Genomic DNA, 14,325 nt, shown 5'->3' with positions numbered 1-14,325 from the left:
ATAATTGTGGAATGTATGCAGGGATGACTCTGGGTCCAAAGATCAAAGTTCCTTTCAAAAAAACACTAAAACAACCATAACCTCATCCTCAGTATTAAAAATCTGATAACAAACTGAAAGAAAAGCCTGAAAATGCAGTATTGCTACAGGTGTTTTCAGTAAAGTTTAGCAACTCAGTGGCTTTTCCTGATATCTTTCACAGGTCGATGCTGGATGGACGCCTTAGAGCTGGCCCTGAAGTGCTCCAGCCTGCTGAAGAGGACCATGATCCGCGAGGGCAAAGAGGATATGAGCACTGTGGCCACAGGCGGAGAACACTCCATTAATTTCTACAGCCTCCTCCGAGCTCATAATATCCACGGTTTCCAGTGAGTAGGAAATAAAGTCTGAACTACAAAAATATTATTCATACATAAAGTTTCATGTTTTAAGACCATGTCCGCTTTACCTCCAGGTTCAATGACAGCGACCATTTGAAAGACCCTGACCTGTACTCAGACAAGTCAGACAGGGAGGGGGAACAGGACCACGAGGAGTCTGACCCAGAGGGCCTCGAGAAGAGCGAGGAGAGCGACAGCGACACGTCAGAGCGCCAAGACGATTCGTACATCGACCTGGACCCTAATGAACATCTGCGTGAAACCCCGTACCTGGAGCAGTCCCACGAGGAGCTCGGAGAGGTAGGTGACAGAGTTTGTTTGAAATCCACTGTTTTCATGCAGAGATGTTAGTCATAAAAAAAAAATTTAGTTGAAGTGTGATTGCAGCATTACACAGTATTCCCAAAGGAATTCTAACAGCCATTTCCATCGTTAGCTTAAATTAAAATTTCAGCTAAAAGCTTTTTTTTATTGGCATAATGAGATGAAATTAGCATATTGCTCTGCTGGGGCGGGTAAGAAAGCTGTAACATGGACAGGCTTTGATCGCAGCCTGTGGAGAGTGGTGTGCGTGGGTGTGATTGGTGGTATGAAAACAAGTGTGAAAGTACTTGTACGTGTTTCCATTCTAATGAAATCCGAGTTCAACAGCTCACTGATTAAACACCTACTATAAAGCAAACCTTTCTAGTTGGGAACTAATTAAAACCTCATTTTGCACAAACAATCACATAAAACTTTTAAGCTCGTGCAAGAACGTTGAATGTTTTCTGAGTGCATTCTAACATGTCTGCGGTATTAATGCAGGGCACGTGCAGGAAAGATCACTTCTCTTACTTTATGTGTGTGTCCTCTTCTCCAGGCTGGCGAGGCTGCCCAGACAGAGACAGTATCAGAGGAGAATAAATCTCTGATCTGGACTCTGCTGAAGCAGGTGCGACCTGGCATGGATCTGTCCAAGGTGGTGCTGCCCACCTTCATCCTGGAGCCAAGGTCCTTTCTGGACAAACTGTCCGACTACTACTACCACGCTGACTTCCTATCAGAGTAAGGACTCACCATTTCTGTTTGTCCTAAGAGTTTTGAAAGAATAGTTTGACAATTTGGAAAGTACTCTTATATGCTTTGTTGACAAGAGCTACCTGAGGAGGTCAGTGCCATCATAACATTATATATTTATGCTGAACATGAAGCTTGAGCCAAAAGGCTATTTTAGTAGCGTAGACTGGAAAATTGGTGAAAGAGCTGGCCTAGCTCTGTCCAAAGTTTGAACTTGATAGATTTTACACTTCTTAAACTTGAGGTGTGTTACCTCTACTGGGTTAAGGTGTCCTATATCTGTAATACCAAAAAAAACAAAGAGAAAAATGACATGGACTGTTTTAAAAAATGGTGACAAAGCAAAGATATTCTGCAACTTTAACATGTTGTGAACAATATTTAATAAAGTTAGCTGTTATGAGAAGGTGGTTTATTATGAGGTAATTGTTCCTCTTCAGTAAGGAAATATTCCAACAGCATGTGTTGTTGGGAGGCATCGGTCTAAGTGTGTTGTATTTACAGGGCTGCAATCGAGGAGAATGCTTACAACCGGATGAAGAAGGTGGTGAAGTGGTACATCTCTGGATTTTACAAAAAGCCTAAGGTAAGGAGAATTATACATATAAAAGAGACCTGATGATTAGCCTCATAAACTATACATACGTTCTACACACAATATATGGTGCTTAAATCACATGTCATGGTGGTTTTTAATTCGCAGGGGTTAAAGAAGCCTTATAACCCCATTATTGGAGAGACATACCGCTGCATGTGGCTTCACCAGAAGACCAACAGCAAGACCTTCTACATCGCAGAACAGGTAACATGAGCTGCAGAAGATGGAATATTACCTACTATTAGTCTGATTGATCAATCCCACCTGTGTCACATAACTCCCATCAAGCAACTACATGTAATAAGCTGACCACATTAGCGTATGTTTTTCTTCAGGTATCCCATCATCCTCCAGTGTCAGCCTTCTATGTCAGCAACAGGAAAGACGGATTCTGCCTGAGTGGCAGCATTCTGGCCAAGTCCAAGTTCTATGGTGTGCACACACTATTATCCACTTAATGTCACCCACATGAACAATTCAATTCTAATTTGATAGTATGCTATTACTTAATCAGCTGTGGATCTCTCATTATTCATTTAGTGTTCGAGAACATCTTTCCACTGACTGCTGTTGTTGTTTACATTCTAGGAAACTCCCTGTCAGCCATATTGGACGGCGAGGCGAGGCTCACTTTCCTCAACCGAGGCGAGGACTACGTGATGAACATGCCCTACGCTCACTGTAAAGGTCAGCCTGGTCATTCTCATGCCATGATCTCACCATTGAAGTGCTTGTATGAAGCTGTATTTGCTTCAACAGTTTAACCCTTTAACCGTTCAATCCACCTTTGACATTTTGAGCATGTCAGTCTTAGAACTTGTAGAACACAGAGTAGACTGCTGCAGAGGTCAAACATATGCAGCATAGAGCACATATAGTAAAAAGGTGGACTTGCAATCTGTCAGTAAGATGTCTAGAAGACCTAGAAGTTGTGTCCACTTTCTGAGCCAGTCATCCGTGCGAAATTTCACATGCTCTAGGCATCCTGTACGGCACGATGACCCTGGAGCTGGGTGGTCAGATCACCATCGCATGTGAGAAAACGGGCTACAGTGCTCAGCTTGAGTTCAAACTGAAGGTATGTCTGAGTTTTCTTGTTTTAACTTAAATGCACTCATGTTAGAGGAGTAGAAAATGTCTGTCCACTGTTTGAAAGAGTTGAACCTTTAGACCTGTTGAGTCATACACTTTTGAAGAAATAGCTTGTTTCTCATGTGACTTTTCTGAATGTCTCACACCACAAACCACTTCGCCATTCCACTCCATCTCCCCCCGCCCGAAAACCATCCCATCCTCCATGCCATTATCTGTATCATCCTCTCGTGATACTAGCGACAGGTACTTTGTCAGGGAAAGCAAACGGGATTTGATACATGTGCATTTAGAATTCAACCCATGAAAAGTGTCTCTAGGTGTTATTGTTGCAGTGTTCTATCTCTGCCTCATAGGCAGAGATAGAACACTGCAACAACTCAGACTATTACAGTGCACCAACTCAGACTATTGCGCTGAAGCACTTTAATTAACTTTGCTTGATAAGAAGTTGATGGTGGTTGTTAGCTTACTATCTTTTTTTTTGGTACATTGGTCTTAACTGCTTCATCTCAAACACGAGACCATCCTGATTTAAAGCACTACAGACAAATGAATATAGACATAATCACACATAGTAAACCACTGTATTTTCCTACACTATATAAACTGTGTGCGTGCACCTCTGCTTCCTGTCCTCTTCCTTATACTTTACAACTGCCTTCCTATTCTGTCCTCACCCTTTACTCTCCGTCTGCCTGCCCTTTCCTTCTCCCTGCTCCTCCTTTTTCTCCTGTTTTTTTTTCCCCTTCAGCCATTCCTGGGCAGCAGTGACAGCGTCAATCAGGTCTCAGGAAAGATCAAGCTGGGAAAGGAGGTGTTAGCTACACTAGAAGGCCACTGGGTAAGAGACGACCTTCACACATTCCTCTGATGACAGCTTGTTGTATAGTACACCCAGATTTACACACATTTTTGTGGGGACTCAAAAAGAACAGAAAGTGACACTGTATTTGAGGTCTTATGGAGATGTTCAGGGAAACATTGCTAAGTTGAAACTGTTGGAGTTGCTTCTCTGTGACTTGATATAATATGCTACGAAAATATTGTCAGCCTGGAACTGACAGTCATGAACCAAATTACTACAGATCACAGCTCTCACTGTGATTTAGAGTGTGGTCTGAAGGCAAGTAAGGAGAGCTTTTTCACTTTGCTCTTACAGGACAGTGAGATCTTCATCAATGACAAGAAGACGGGGACAGTGGACACGTTCTGGAACCCGACGCCGGATCTGAGGCAGAGTCGACTGACCCGCTGCACCGTCCCACCAGAGGAGCAGGGTGACCTTGAATCAGAAAGGTGAACTTAACTGTTATCACAGTATCAACAGATCCTGAAACAATCTAAAAAAATACTGGTGTAGTGTTCTTACACTTGCCACATTGTGAAATGTTTGGAACGACAACACATTCAAATAGTCGTTCAGTCGCTATTTGGCACCTCGATAGATTTTTAAGATTCTCTTTTCAAAGCTGTTGTGCTGTATTACTCCCATACAGTTTCTGACTCTCTCCACTGTCAATCAATTCAGGCTGTGGCAACACGTGACCCGGGCCATCAACAACAAGGACCAGACCGAGGCCACCAACGAGAAGTTCATCCTGGAGGAAGTTCAGAGGAAGTCCGCCCGCGAACGCAAGGCCAAGTGTGAGGAGTGGATCCCCGCCCTGTTCGAGCAGGACCCCGTCACTGGAGAGTGGCATTACAGATATGCCGAGTGAGTGACTCAAATTAAAGATTAAACTCCAGGCACCTGTCACTTGTGAGTTTCATTGCAAAGTAAACTATGACAGTGTAGAATTCAATAATACATACTACATCCTACTTATAAATACATCATCAGGAACAAGGGACAAAGGTTAGTGTAGGTTAGTAAATGTAGCCCAAATGAGACTGTATTTTTGAGGCTGCTACCCAATTTAAAAACAATCTCACAATGACACATCAGCCTATATTTTGTTTTACATCAACATTTCTGAACAAAAGCCTTGAAATGTAGTAACTAAAGAACTGTGATGAAGATAAAAAATGTGTACTGAGTGGACAATTTCACAATGCAAAAATCAGTTCTGTTGCTGCTCTCTGGTGGACAAACAATGTAAAGAAGCCACTCTGTCAAAATTACCACAAACATACAGTATATTTGGCATGAATGTAATGTATTTTTATTTATTATAGGTGGACACGTTTGTCGATACAATTTGTGTATTAAGTTAATGTCAGCCAATAACATCAGCCTACCTATTCATATTTGTTTGAACTTGGAAACATGTAAATATGAATGAAAATGACAAAAACCTAAAGCTCATATCAGACTAAAACACTGGGGATCTTGATTGACTTTGTATCATATTGAAATGGATATGAGAAAAATATCCCCGATCATATTTATGCATCTATACATGATAAAAATCATGCAGGTTGTTGCTATTTTAAAGACATTGCTGTGCTTCTTTTAGGCAACAAACAACAAAAATCTAATGCTGATTATGTTAAAGGGGCACTTTTGGATCAAACTCTGACTTTTGATTTTAACAATATTAATGAGGTAATATTACAAACTCAGAAATACATTTTTTTTTCCATAACTGAAGAAACAAACTATTGTCAGAGGAAAACAAGGTCCCCAGAACACTGTTTATGTTTGGCGGACGCTGCCACTTTTCTAGTTCAGAGTAAAAAAAGTATGAAATTGCGTTGTCCTTTTAAGGTCACTTTGTTTAGTTGTGAAAACACAGAATTTGCTTATTTACATTGTTTAAACATTTTTTAAAAAATCAATGAAGATCTTTCTCCTCATACTAAATTGTGCACCTTTAAAAGTATATTAAACATGCAGGATTGGAAACCCGAATGCCTCTTTTATGTCGCCTTGCTCACACCATAAGCAGGACAGTAAACAGTGTTTACAACAGGTAGTTTTATAGGGCAGTTGGAAATTGAAGCTTCCCCCATTTCAACACACTTGTTCCATATTTTGTTGTCCAGTGTGACAGGGTGCCATCTAGTGCTGGCTCACTGTAACTGCAGCAGTGATGTCTAACCTGCAACCAGACTGTTCTTAATGAAGGAGATCTGTGCTTTTATTACATTGAATGATATTATATAATCAAGAGGATGGTCCTCAAAAAAAAGAGTCTCAGCAGTATTTGTGTGTCTGCTTCTTACTTGTATCTCTCTTTTCATTCTCTGTTTCTCATTTTTCTCTTTCTCTCTTCCCGTTGTCCATGAACTATTTTACGTGTATTTCTCTTTTTTTTTTCACCCTCCCCCCTGTCTATTTTACCATATTTTCCCTCTGCATGTCCAATCACCTCACCCTCTGTGTCTCTCCGCCCTCTCACCAGCACGAGGCCATGGGATCCGCTCAACGACCTGATCCAGTTTGAGAAAGATGGCTGTATCCAGACCAAGGTCCGACACCGCACCCCTATGGTACGTTCTGGCAGTCTTATTAGTCTGAGTAACCAGGGGCCGCGGAGGGACAATTGCAAGTGCCAGGTAGGTTTTCCCGATCGAAAACCGACATAAAAAAAAAAAAAAAAGCTGCTCGCCGCCTCAGCCACCTTCCACGCAGCACCTGATGCACCGTCTTCATTGTCGCTTCTTCTATTTGTGTCGTCGTCACTGTGCTGCCATCGCCGCTGTCGCCTCTGCTCCTTTTTTCTCCTTTTTCTTTTTCTTTTTTTTTTTTTTTATATTTTATTTTTTATTCCTCTTTGTATCTGTTTTTCATTTCCCATCCTGGCACTAATGTTCTCTCTGTAAGGAAGGGAACGTTATGTTGAACTGCATGCTGAAGTAAGTGGATAACCAGCTGTTCTCCTTCCTTTTCCTGCCTTGTCAGGAGGAAAAGGATCAATCATCACAAACGTGTGCCATATTTTGAAATATTGCCTTCCTGTGGGCTCCAGATGTATTAATTCTTGCATTGTGAAAAAAAAAATGAAGGTGAATTAACTTTAAAAAAGTCATTTCTAAGCCATTCAAGTTGCAGCAAGAGTAGCAACTTCTAAACAGTGTTTTTAGGCACTCTTCATGTTACACTCAGTATGATATAAGTTGCCACTTACTCAGACCTTTATAGAGTATGAATAGAAACAACCTTTATTCGAACAAGCAATTATAACTCACCAGTTCTTGATTTTACTATTTCACTAATCGAATCAGACTATATGTGTATGTGATTTCAGTCTCAATCTTACAACCAATATGAGGTGAAAACAAACCCTGGTGAGGGCTGAAATGATCTGTGCTTTACAGAGAGAGTGACGTCATGAGATATCAGTGGGGTTTTTTTTCACTTTATTTAGTATCATCCAAGCTTATAACAGAGAACAGCTTCATCCATCGTCCACCGTCAGCCCACGGTCGCTTCGGGGCTGTCCACCACGCCCTCCTTACCTCCACCTGTCCTCGTCCTCATTATGTCTCTTCGCTCACTTCTCCTGAGCTGCTCGTGGTTCGTGTCATGTCGAGAAGCTACGGGCCGCTGTGGTGCAGTCACTCTAATTAGCGTCAAACAGTTTGCTATTTTTTTTTTTGTCTGTGTTAATGTTTTTGTGTGTGTATGTGTTCATTATAACCACCTGCCAAGTGCCTGTGCTTGTTTTTTTGGTCAGTGCATCAGCATCGGTCACCATGCACAATCTGATATCGCTTTGTTGCTGTAGTTTTCAGAACATTATAACTAACCCTAACCCATGGCACACAAAGTATTCTTTTCAAAGGATGCATTTTAACCCAAACCATGTTTTCTTAACCCAACCAGTTATTTTTGTTGCCTAAACCTAACCAAACTGCAACGTTAAACTGAAAAAAAATAGGTAATAATACGCGATCTAAGTGAACAGTACGATAATATGTTCCATATGGGATTCAAACGATGATCTCCTGGGTGAGCAATAATGGCCCTGGACAAACATTAATTATGATTCTGGAAACATCACCAACACAGTCATATCAGATAAGACATCAATGTATTTGCTGCTGCTTTTGGAAAACAACCAGTGAAGTGATAGAAAAATAATTCTTGTAAGATATCACAGAGACTCTTAAAAGAGGTTCGTTTGCATCTCCTCAGCTGATAAAAAGTTTATGCACTTTGTCAGACTACACAATGTTTTTGTGCCACTACCTTAAATCCACCCTAAAAGCTGTCAGGTGACGAGTCCAGGCCGGAAAAATTGCATCACAGTGAATAAAGCATTGAGAACAGGAGCCATAATCCTGTCAGTCTAATCCCCTTTGAACTGAATTAATAAAATGTTTCAGCTCTTGGCAGCTTTGGTTAATTTTGGACGCCGGCTATGTGTCATTGGTGAGTGTTTTAAAACCGATGTGGCCGCCCGATGCACTAGCATGCATTGCACATCACATCATTGACCCGCCAACGCCGACTAGCATGTTTGTGTGGTTGTGTGTTACATCATGGCACCATTTTCTTGTGTAAATGTGTTTGTGAACAATTCTGTTGATTTTCTATTTTTTTTTTTTATTTGTGAGTCTCTTTCTTTTATGGATGCTATGATATGTTTGGACAGCATGTGCTCTTATTTGGTTGCAGCTGTTGTGTTTGACCAGTTTCTCTCTCTGTGTGTGTTTGTGTGGATCTGTACATGTGGTGTTTAGGTAACGGTGCCAAAGAGGAAACACAAGAGCGACAAACCCAAGAGCCCAGAGAGCGGCTGCTCGTCACCCGAGCCCGACCGCCAAGACTCGTCCGGCAGCGAACGTGAGTCAATTACATTCACACGCAAATACACACACTTATCAGGAGCTTAGCTGGCTAGTTATACTGACCTACAGCATATAGTCTGAATATGATATATAGTCTACAGTAACATTACAGAAGCACAACAGCCCAATAAGCATGCAAAAATTAAAAATCTTCTAGCTTAAACCTGGTCTTACTCTGGTTAGTTTTTTTGTTTCAATAGATTGCCAATAGATGATCTATAGATTCTGTCTGATGTTGACGTATCATCAAGGAAATGTTTTTAACACTTTAACAGTAGTTACATATAACCAACAATAACACTATTTTTTCAACTACAATGCACCAAATGAGGCCCTAGACCAGGCAGAGAATAAGGTTAAACATGTTCCCAGCTGTAGTTAGCTAACAGCACTCTCTGGTGGTGCGGGGTGGAGGTGATGGTTAAGGAACATGCTTTTATTTTATATCTCATTTTATTATTTAGTTCAACATTAGAATCTAATATGATAAACTCTGAGCTAATGATTTACACTAAAAAACAGAAAATTGCATGTCAGCTTTAACCAGGTTATCTGCAGGAATTAAAAACCTCACCTGCTTTGGACCACAACATCAGTAATACAAATTATTGGTGTGTATTTGTAGGTTGTTGAGAGACATTTTACATCTTAAAACTGTAAGTTAGACCGACGTGACGGTGGGCTGTGAGCACAGCAAGCTGCTGAATCATTGTTTTGAGTGATTAAGCTACAAAACTAGTCAAATTTATTGTTTTAGAAATCTAATTTAAATGTGCAGCTTTAGCGCAATAAGAATAAGTATGCTAATTCTGTTATACTTGAAGTGGTATTTAAGTGTACTTAAAATAAGTGTATTGTAAATCATACACAACTACACTTTTAAAAACTGTACTTAATTGCAAGTAACTATAGTAGTCATTTTGTGTATTTAAAGAGAGTATACTCATTTTTAATCACTGTTATTTTGCTTTCTTATAGACTTTAATTTCACTTCAATATAAGTGTGTTTAAGTATTTCTGAAAACACTGCATTTTAATGTTGACATATTAAAGTGCACTTCCGCGCACTTAAATAACTACTCAATCGCAAATTAAAGTGGAAAGTTAGTTGACTTTTGAAATGTATTTTAAAGTGTTTTTAATTGAATTTAAGTTGATGAACTGTTGAGAAACCACGTCTAACACACATTGTTGCAGGACACAAAAGCAAGCATAACAGCCGGCTGAGGAAAAAAGGAGCCGACCTCAGCGAACTTCAAAGTGCCATTGAATCTATAAAGAAGACGCAGGAGGACATAAACAGGTGAGAGCGCTGTTTGTCTCACTCTATCAAGAGCCCGATAACTGACGCCCTAACTTCTGAGCGTTTTACCCATAATTCCTGTGTGTCTGCAGGAGCGTCAGTGTGCTGCGGAGTCGCGCAGCAGGCCGGACAGAGGGTGGCTCTTTCCTGCAGCAGCGCGACTACGTCATCATCGCGTTCCTCATCCTCCTTCAGGTCGTGATCAACTTCGTCTTCAAGTAGCAGCCATAGCCCCCAGAGAGAGTGATGCCGTCACACACACGAGCACTCCCACTCTCTGCGAACTTAAGGCATCACAGCAGCGGGGGAGGAGGGACTTAGAGACGAGAACTCTGACCTCTCACAATAAGTGACTCGAACAGTTTCCTCCCGCTCTCTTCTTCTCTGTCTTTATCGAGTCCAACCACACACGCGTCCAGAAAAAATGGAGACTTTCACACACAAAAAAAGATACTTTTTTTAAAACTTTATTTTTAACCTGTCCATTCCAAAACTCTGGGGAGATCCACAGATTTCAAAGCGGGGAGAAGCGGCGATGAGGAGAGATTGCTGAAGGTGAGGTGTGGTGTGATGAAGTCTCGACTGCCACTCTGGAGCCTACTGATTTGCCTTGATGTATGAGGCAAAGACAGCAGCCATTTTTTTTTTTAGCTGTTTGTTTTTGTTTTTCCTCTCTGATGGAGTGAAACTACTCTGTTGATTCACATTTCACCTCAAACAACAGGGAACTTTTTAACATGGAGATGAGTACCATGACTCAGATGGTGACACAGATTTAAAAAAAAAAAAAAAACGACAAAAAAAAACTTTAATTTTAATGATTTCTTTTTTATCATTTTCTTTCTTTGCTTGGTGTGTCCTTCATGAATAGAGGTCTGCTTGGAACAAAAAGCGGTGATAAGGGAGAGAAAAACAAAAGTGGTCCAATTTATGTGACTTTTATTTTTTTATTGTCAGATACTTTCATATCGGCTGGGGTTTCCACGCATGGAAATGGACGGAGAGGACAAATAACACAAGCGATATGTCTAAAGGAACAGAAGCTATAATTTCTGCTGTATAATAAGATACAAGTTGACCTTTTTGCATACAGAGTCGAGAAAAGAGTCAAACATTTGACGCTGTCATTGTATACTGTAGGTAGCATGTACAGACAGAGGCGTTGTTAGCACATTAGCCCTATGTACAGTATTTTGTCCTAAGGCACAAATGCACTGGAAACATCAGTTGTTTGTGTTTTTAACATGGTCATCATTTTTATCAGTTGAACTTGCACTAAAGTGGACAACAAAATTCTTTTACATTTCTGCTCTGAAGTGGATCGGAGCATCAACAGATGGTTGGATAAGATGATTTTTAATGAGCCTCAGTGACCACTGCCCCACTGTAGTTTCAGATGAATGGTGATGATATGTTTGTAGTCAAAGTGATGTCATCTAAAAACTGCCTTCTTTGACCTAATGGCCAGTGAAAGAAGTAGAATAGGAAACACACGTATTTGCTTTCTTGCCGAGAGTTCGGTGAGAAGATGGATACCACTCAGCCAGCACCAGGTTAGCTTAGCTTAGCATAAAGCCTGGAAGCAGAGGATTGCAGCTAGCCTGGCTTAAGGGAGAGTTGCGTGAAGGGCTATATCTTATCATCATCACAAGCTTGTTGGGCAACCAGCAAAGCTTTCAAGATGAGACCATGCCCAGCTAAGCATGAGTACGGAACATACAGCCTGTAAAACCACACCTTGTCGTGTTTTTAAAGAATTAAATAAATAACATAAAATGTGTTATTTACTGAGATTTAGAAGTGTTGTTAGGTGGATTTTGGTACGTATGGACGGACTCAGTGCAAAGTTAAGCTAACTGGCTTGATACAGTGAAATTACTGTAGACAGAGTGGTGTCAATCTTCTCATCTGACTATTTGTAAAGTGCATTTCCCAAGGGACTGTCCCCAAAAAGGAAAATTCAGTCATTATGTACTCGCACTCAAGCCGGTGGAAAGTCACATAGTCAACAACAGTATTTCTGGAGCTTCACAACGGAACAGCATTGCAGCGTTCTCCTATACAACTGAAGTAGATGGTGACTCGTTTTAAAACCTAGAAAGCCCGAACATCCTACGAGACCTTCCACCCAGTTTAGTAGTTAAACTGAATTTTCATTTTTGGTAAACTCATCCTTTACTAATTATAAAAACAGATCAAGCCATGGAAGAAAAGACCTTTAACACTCCCCTCAGCAGCTCACTTCAAGTCAAATTCAGAGCGTCGATCATCGCTTCCAGTGTTTTTGCGCCTCAGATGTTCTCCAGGCTAGCTAGGATAGACACTTTAGTAAGCTACTAGTGAGTGAGTGGAGGAGATAGACTTTTTCTAATTACTACTATCACCATAGTAAACCATTCCAAATGTACGCAAGTACCAGCCAAACTCAGTGTGTAGAGTAGGAGTCGGCGCCCGTTCACTGTGTACATATCCAACGGGGCGACTTGTTCCTCGCGAGTAGCGCGTGGCGTTTTCAACACCAAGGTTCGCAATACAGACACTCCCGCGCTCTGTGCACAAGCCAGTCTTTTCAGCCTTGTGTGTCTTTCTGTCCACTGCTCTGTAGATACACATGGACATGGCAAAATATAACAAAGTGATTAGTGGGGTACACGATTAGATTCCCGGTGAAGGTGTATCCAAATGGTCTCAAGAAGTTGCTGCTATTCAGCAGGAGTTTGATAGTTGAAGAACTTCTTGGAGATTTTGACAGTAGTTTGTATACATTATGGTTCCGATCAGTTGCCTTCGTCATTGGGAACAAGAATTTAGACATTTTGACGAAACACTGGGTAACGTTCAAAAGTAAACAGCGGATATAACACCCTAATAATATGCAGGCTTATGAGGACCATAACTTATGAGGACCTCTTGAGTCGAGGGCTGGTTTTGCACTCTTATACAGAAAAACAAACCGAAACTCTGGTCCCCAGCGATCAAGTTTGCAAACAGAAAAGTTAATTTGGGCCGCGTATGTTTTCAGTACCAGCGGGGATGAAGGCATCATATAAGAACCTGTACCTGACCTTTTTAACCACACAGTCTGTCAGCAGTTTCTCCTAAGATCGCGGTAACTAACATACTAATCGAGGCAATTCGAAAAAAAAAAACAAAAAAACAAAACCTGCTTATGGACCACATTTGAATATTGATTTTGTATTTCTATTTGCCTGTTATGGTGTTAGCCTTGTCGACGTTTACATATCCAATTGCCTCTGCCGTCAGCTGACTGTTGAGCGATGAAAACCTTGTAACGCTAACACAGGTGTAAAGAAAAAAAAGGAAAAAAAAACTGGTAGCATCGTCGGGAGCCAGCTGTACCCCGCCCCCTCCCCATAAGTTACCCGGCTGGCCCGTGTGTATCTGTACGTGTATTTTATGTGTATCCTCATTGCCTCGATTGCTCATCTTAAACAGAGAATCCAGATCTTAGAATGTGGAGAAATACGTTTCTATCAGTGCCTTCTAGAGTTGGACTTGGGGAGGGGGGTGGACAAGGGGGGGGGGGGTTTAGCGGAGGTGATAGGCGGGTCGGCAGGGACGGGCGGGGCGAGGTGAGGAGCATGCAAAAAAAAAAAAAGAAAGAAAGAAAAGAAAAGAAAAAAATAAACGTAGCCAGAGTCCAAGTCTCAAGTTGAACTCATACCGAAGGGAAAGATCCAGAATAAAGAGCAACAGAGGAGAGACTTGGACCTGGACATGGACCGGGACCCTGGCGGCGTCTGTGGTCACCGTAGTGTTTTTTTGGGGGCGGACGTGCCATACGAAGCCTTAGAAAACGAGTCTGACGCCTGCTACCAACCCCACCCTGCTCCTGCCTCCCCCTCCTGAAGCGTCGCCATAGTAACTCCCCCGTAGGTTGTTTTTTTTTTTTTGTTTTTGTTTTTTTGTGGATGCTGATTCCTGCCACAGAAGGGAGGGAAGGAGGGAGAGCACTCCTCTCCGTCCTCGTCCCTCTCTCGCTCTCTCACTGACCAAATTCAGAGGGAGGCGAACATCTCCGCTGTCTGTCGCTGTTTTGTGCTGTTTGTGTAAAATAACACATTTTATTTATTCCTCTTTTGTATGTCAGTTTATGTTTCTTTTCTTTTTTTTCTGCTTGTAGCACTAGGTCA

At 41.4% G+C, this 14,325-nt stretch overlaps 1 protein-coding gene across 9 annotated transcripts in view; it reads left to right on the top strand.

Moving 5' to 3' along the window:
- The window catches only part of osbpl8 (oxysterol binding protein-like 8), a 90,262-nt gene extending 76,760 nt beyond the window's left edge, over positions 1–13,502 (top strand). For 7 of the 9 annotated variants that reach the window (XM_037121540.1, XM_037121535.1, XM_037121536.1 and 4 more), the window contains 15 exons: positions 203–368; positions 455–680; positions 1,243–1,427; positions 1,944–2,025; positions 2,143–2,241; positions 2,373–2,469; positions 2,626–2,724; positions 3,018–3,115; positions 3,884–3,973; positions 4,292–4,428; positions 4,661–4,846; positions 6,477–6,630; positions 8,761–8,863; positions 10,066–10,171; positions 10,264–13,502. In XM_037121540.1, coding sequence (XP_036977435.1) covers positions 203–368; positions 455–680; positions 1,243–1,427; positions 1,944–2,025; positions 2,143–2,241; positions 2,373–2,469; positions 2,626–2,724; positions 3,018–3,115; positions 3,884–3,973; positions 4,292–4,428; positions 4,661–4,846; positions 6,477–6,630; positions 8,761–8,863; positions 10,066–10,171; positions 10,264–10,393 — 1,958 coding nt within the window. In that variant the 3' untranslated portion in view covers positions 10,394–13,502. The remainder of the gene's footprint in view (positions 1–202; positions 369–454; positions 681–1,242; positions 1,428–1,943; positions 2,026–2,142; positions 2,242–2,372; positions 2,470–2,625; positions 2,725–3,017; positions 3,116–3,883; positions 3,974–4,291; positions 4,429–4,660; positions 4,847–6,476; positions 6,631–8,760; positions 8,864–10,065; positions 10,172–10,263) is intronic. The other 2 variants (XM_037121537.1, XM_037121542.1) reach the window with 1 other exon arrangement.
- Positions 13,503–14,325: the final 823 nt, after the last annotated feature.

Source organism: Acanthopagrus latus, chromosome 14 (genome assembly GCF_904848185.1).
Source record: "Acanthopagrus latus isolate v.2019 chromosome 14, fAcaLat1.1, whole genome shotgun sequence".
Taxonomy (NCBI): Eukaryota; Metazoa; Chordata; class Actinopteri; order Spariformes; family Sparidae; genus Acanthopagrus; species Acanthopagrus latus.
Note: the sequence above shows the minus strand (reverse complement) of the source record. Positions and strands in the feature narration are given on the sequence as shown.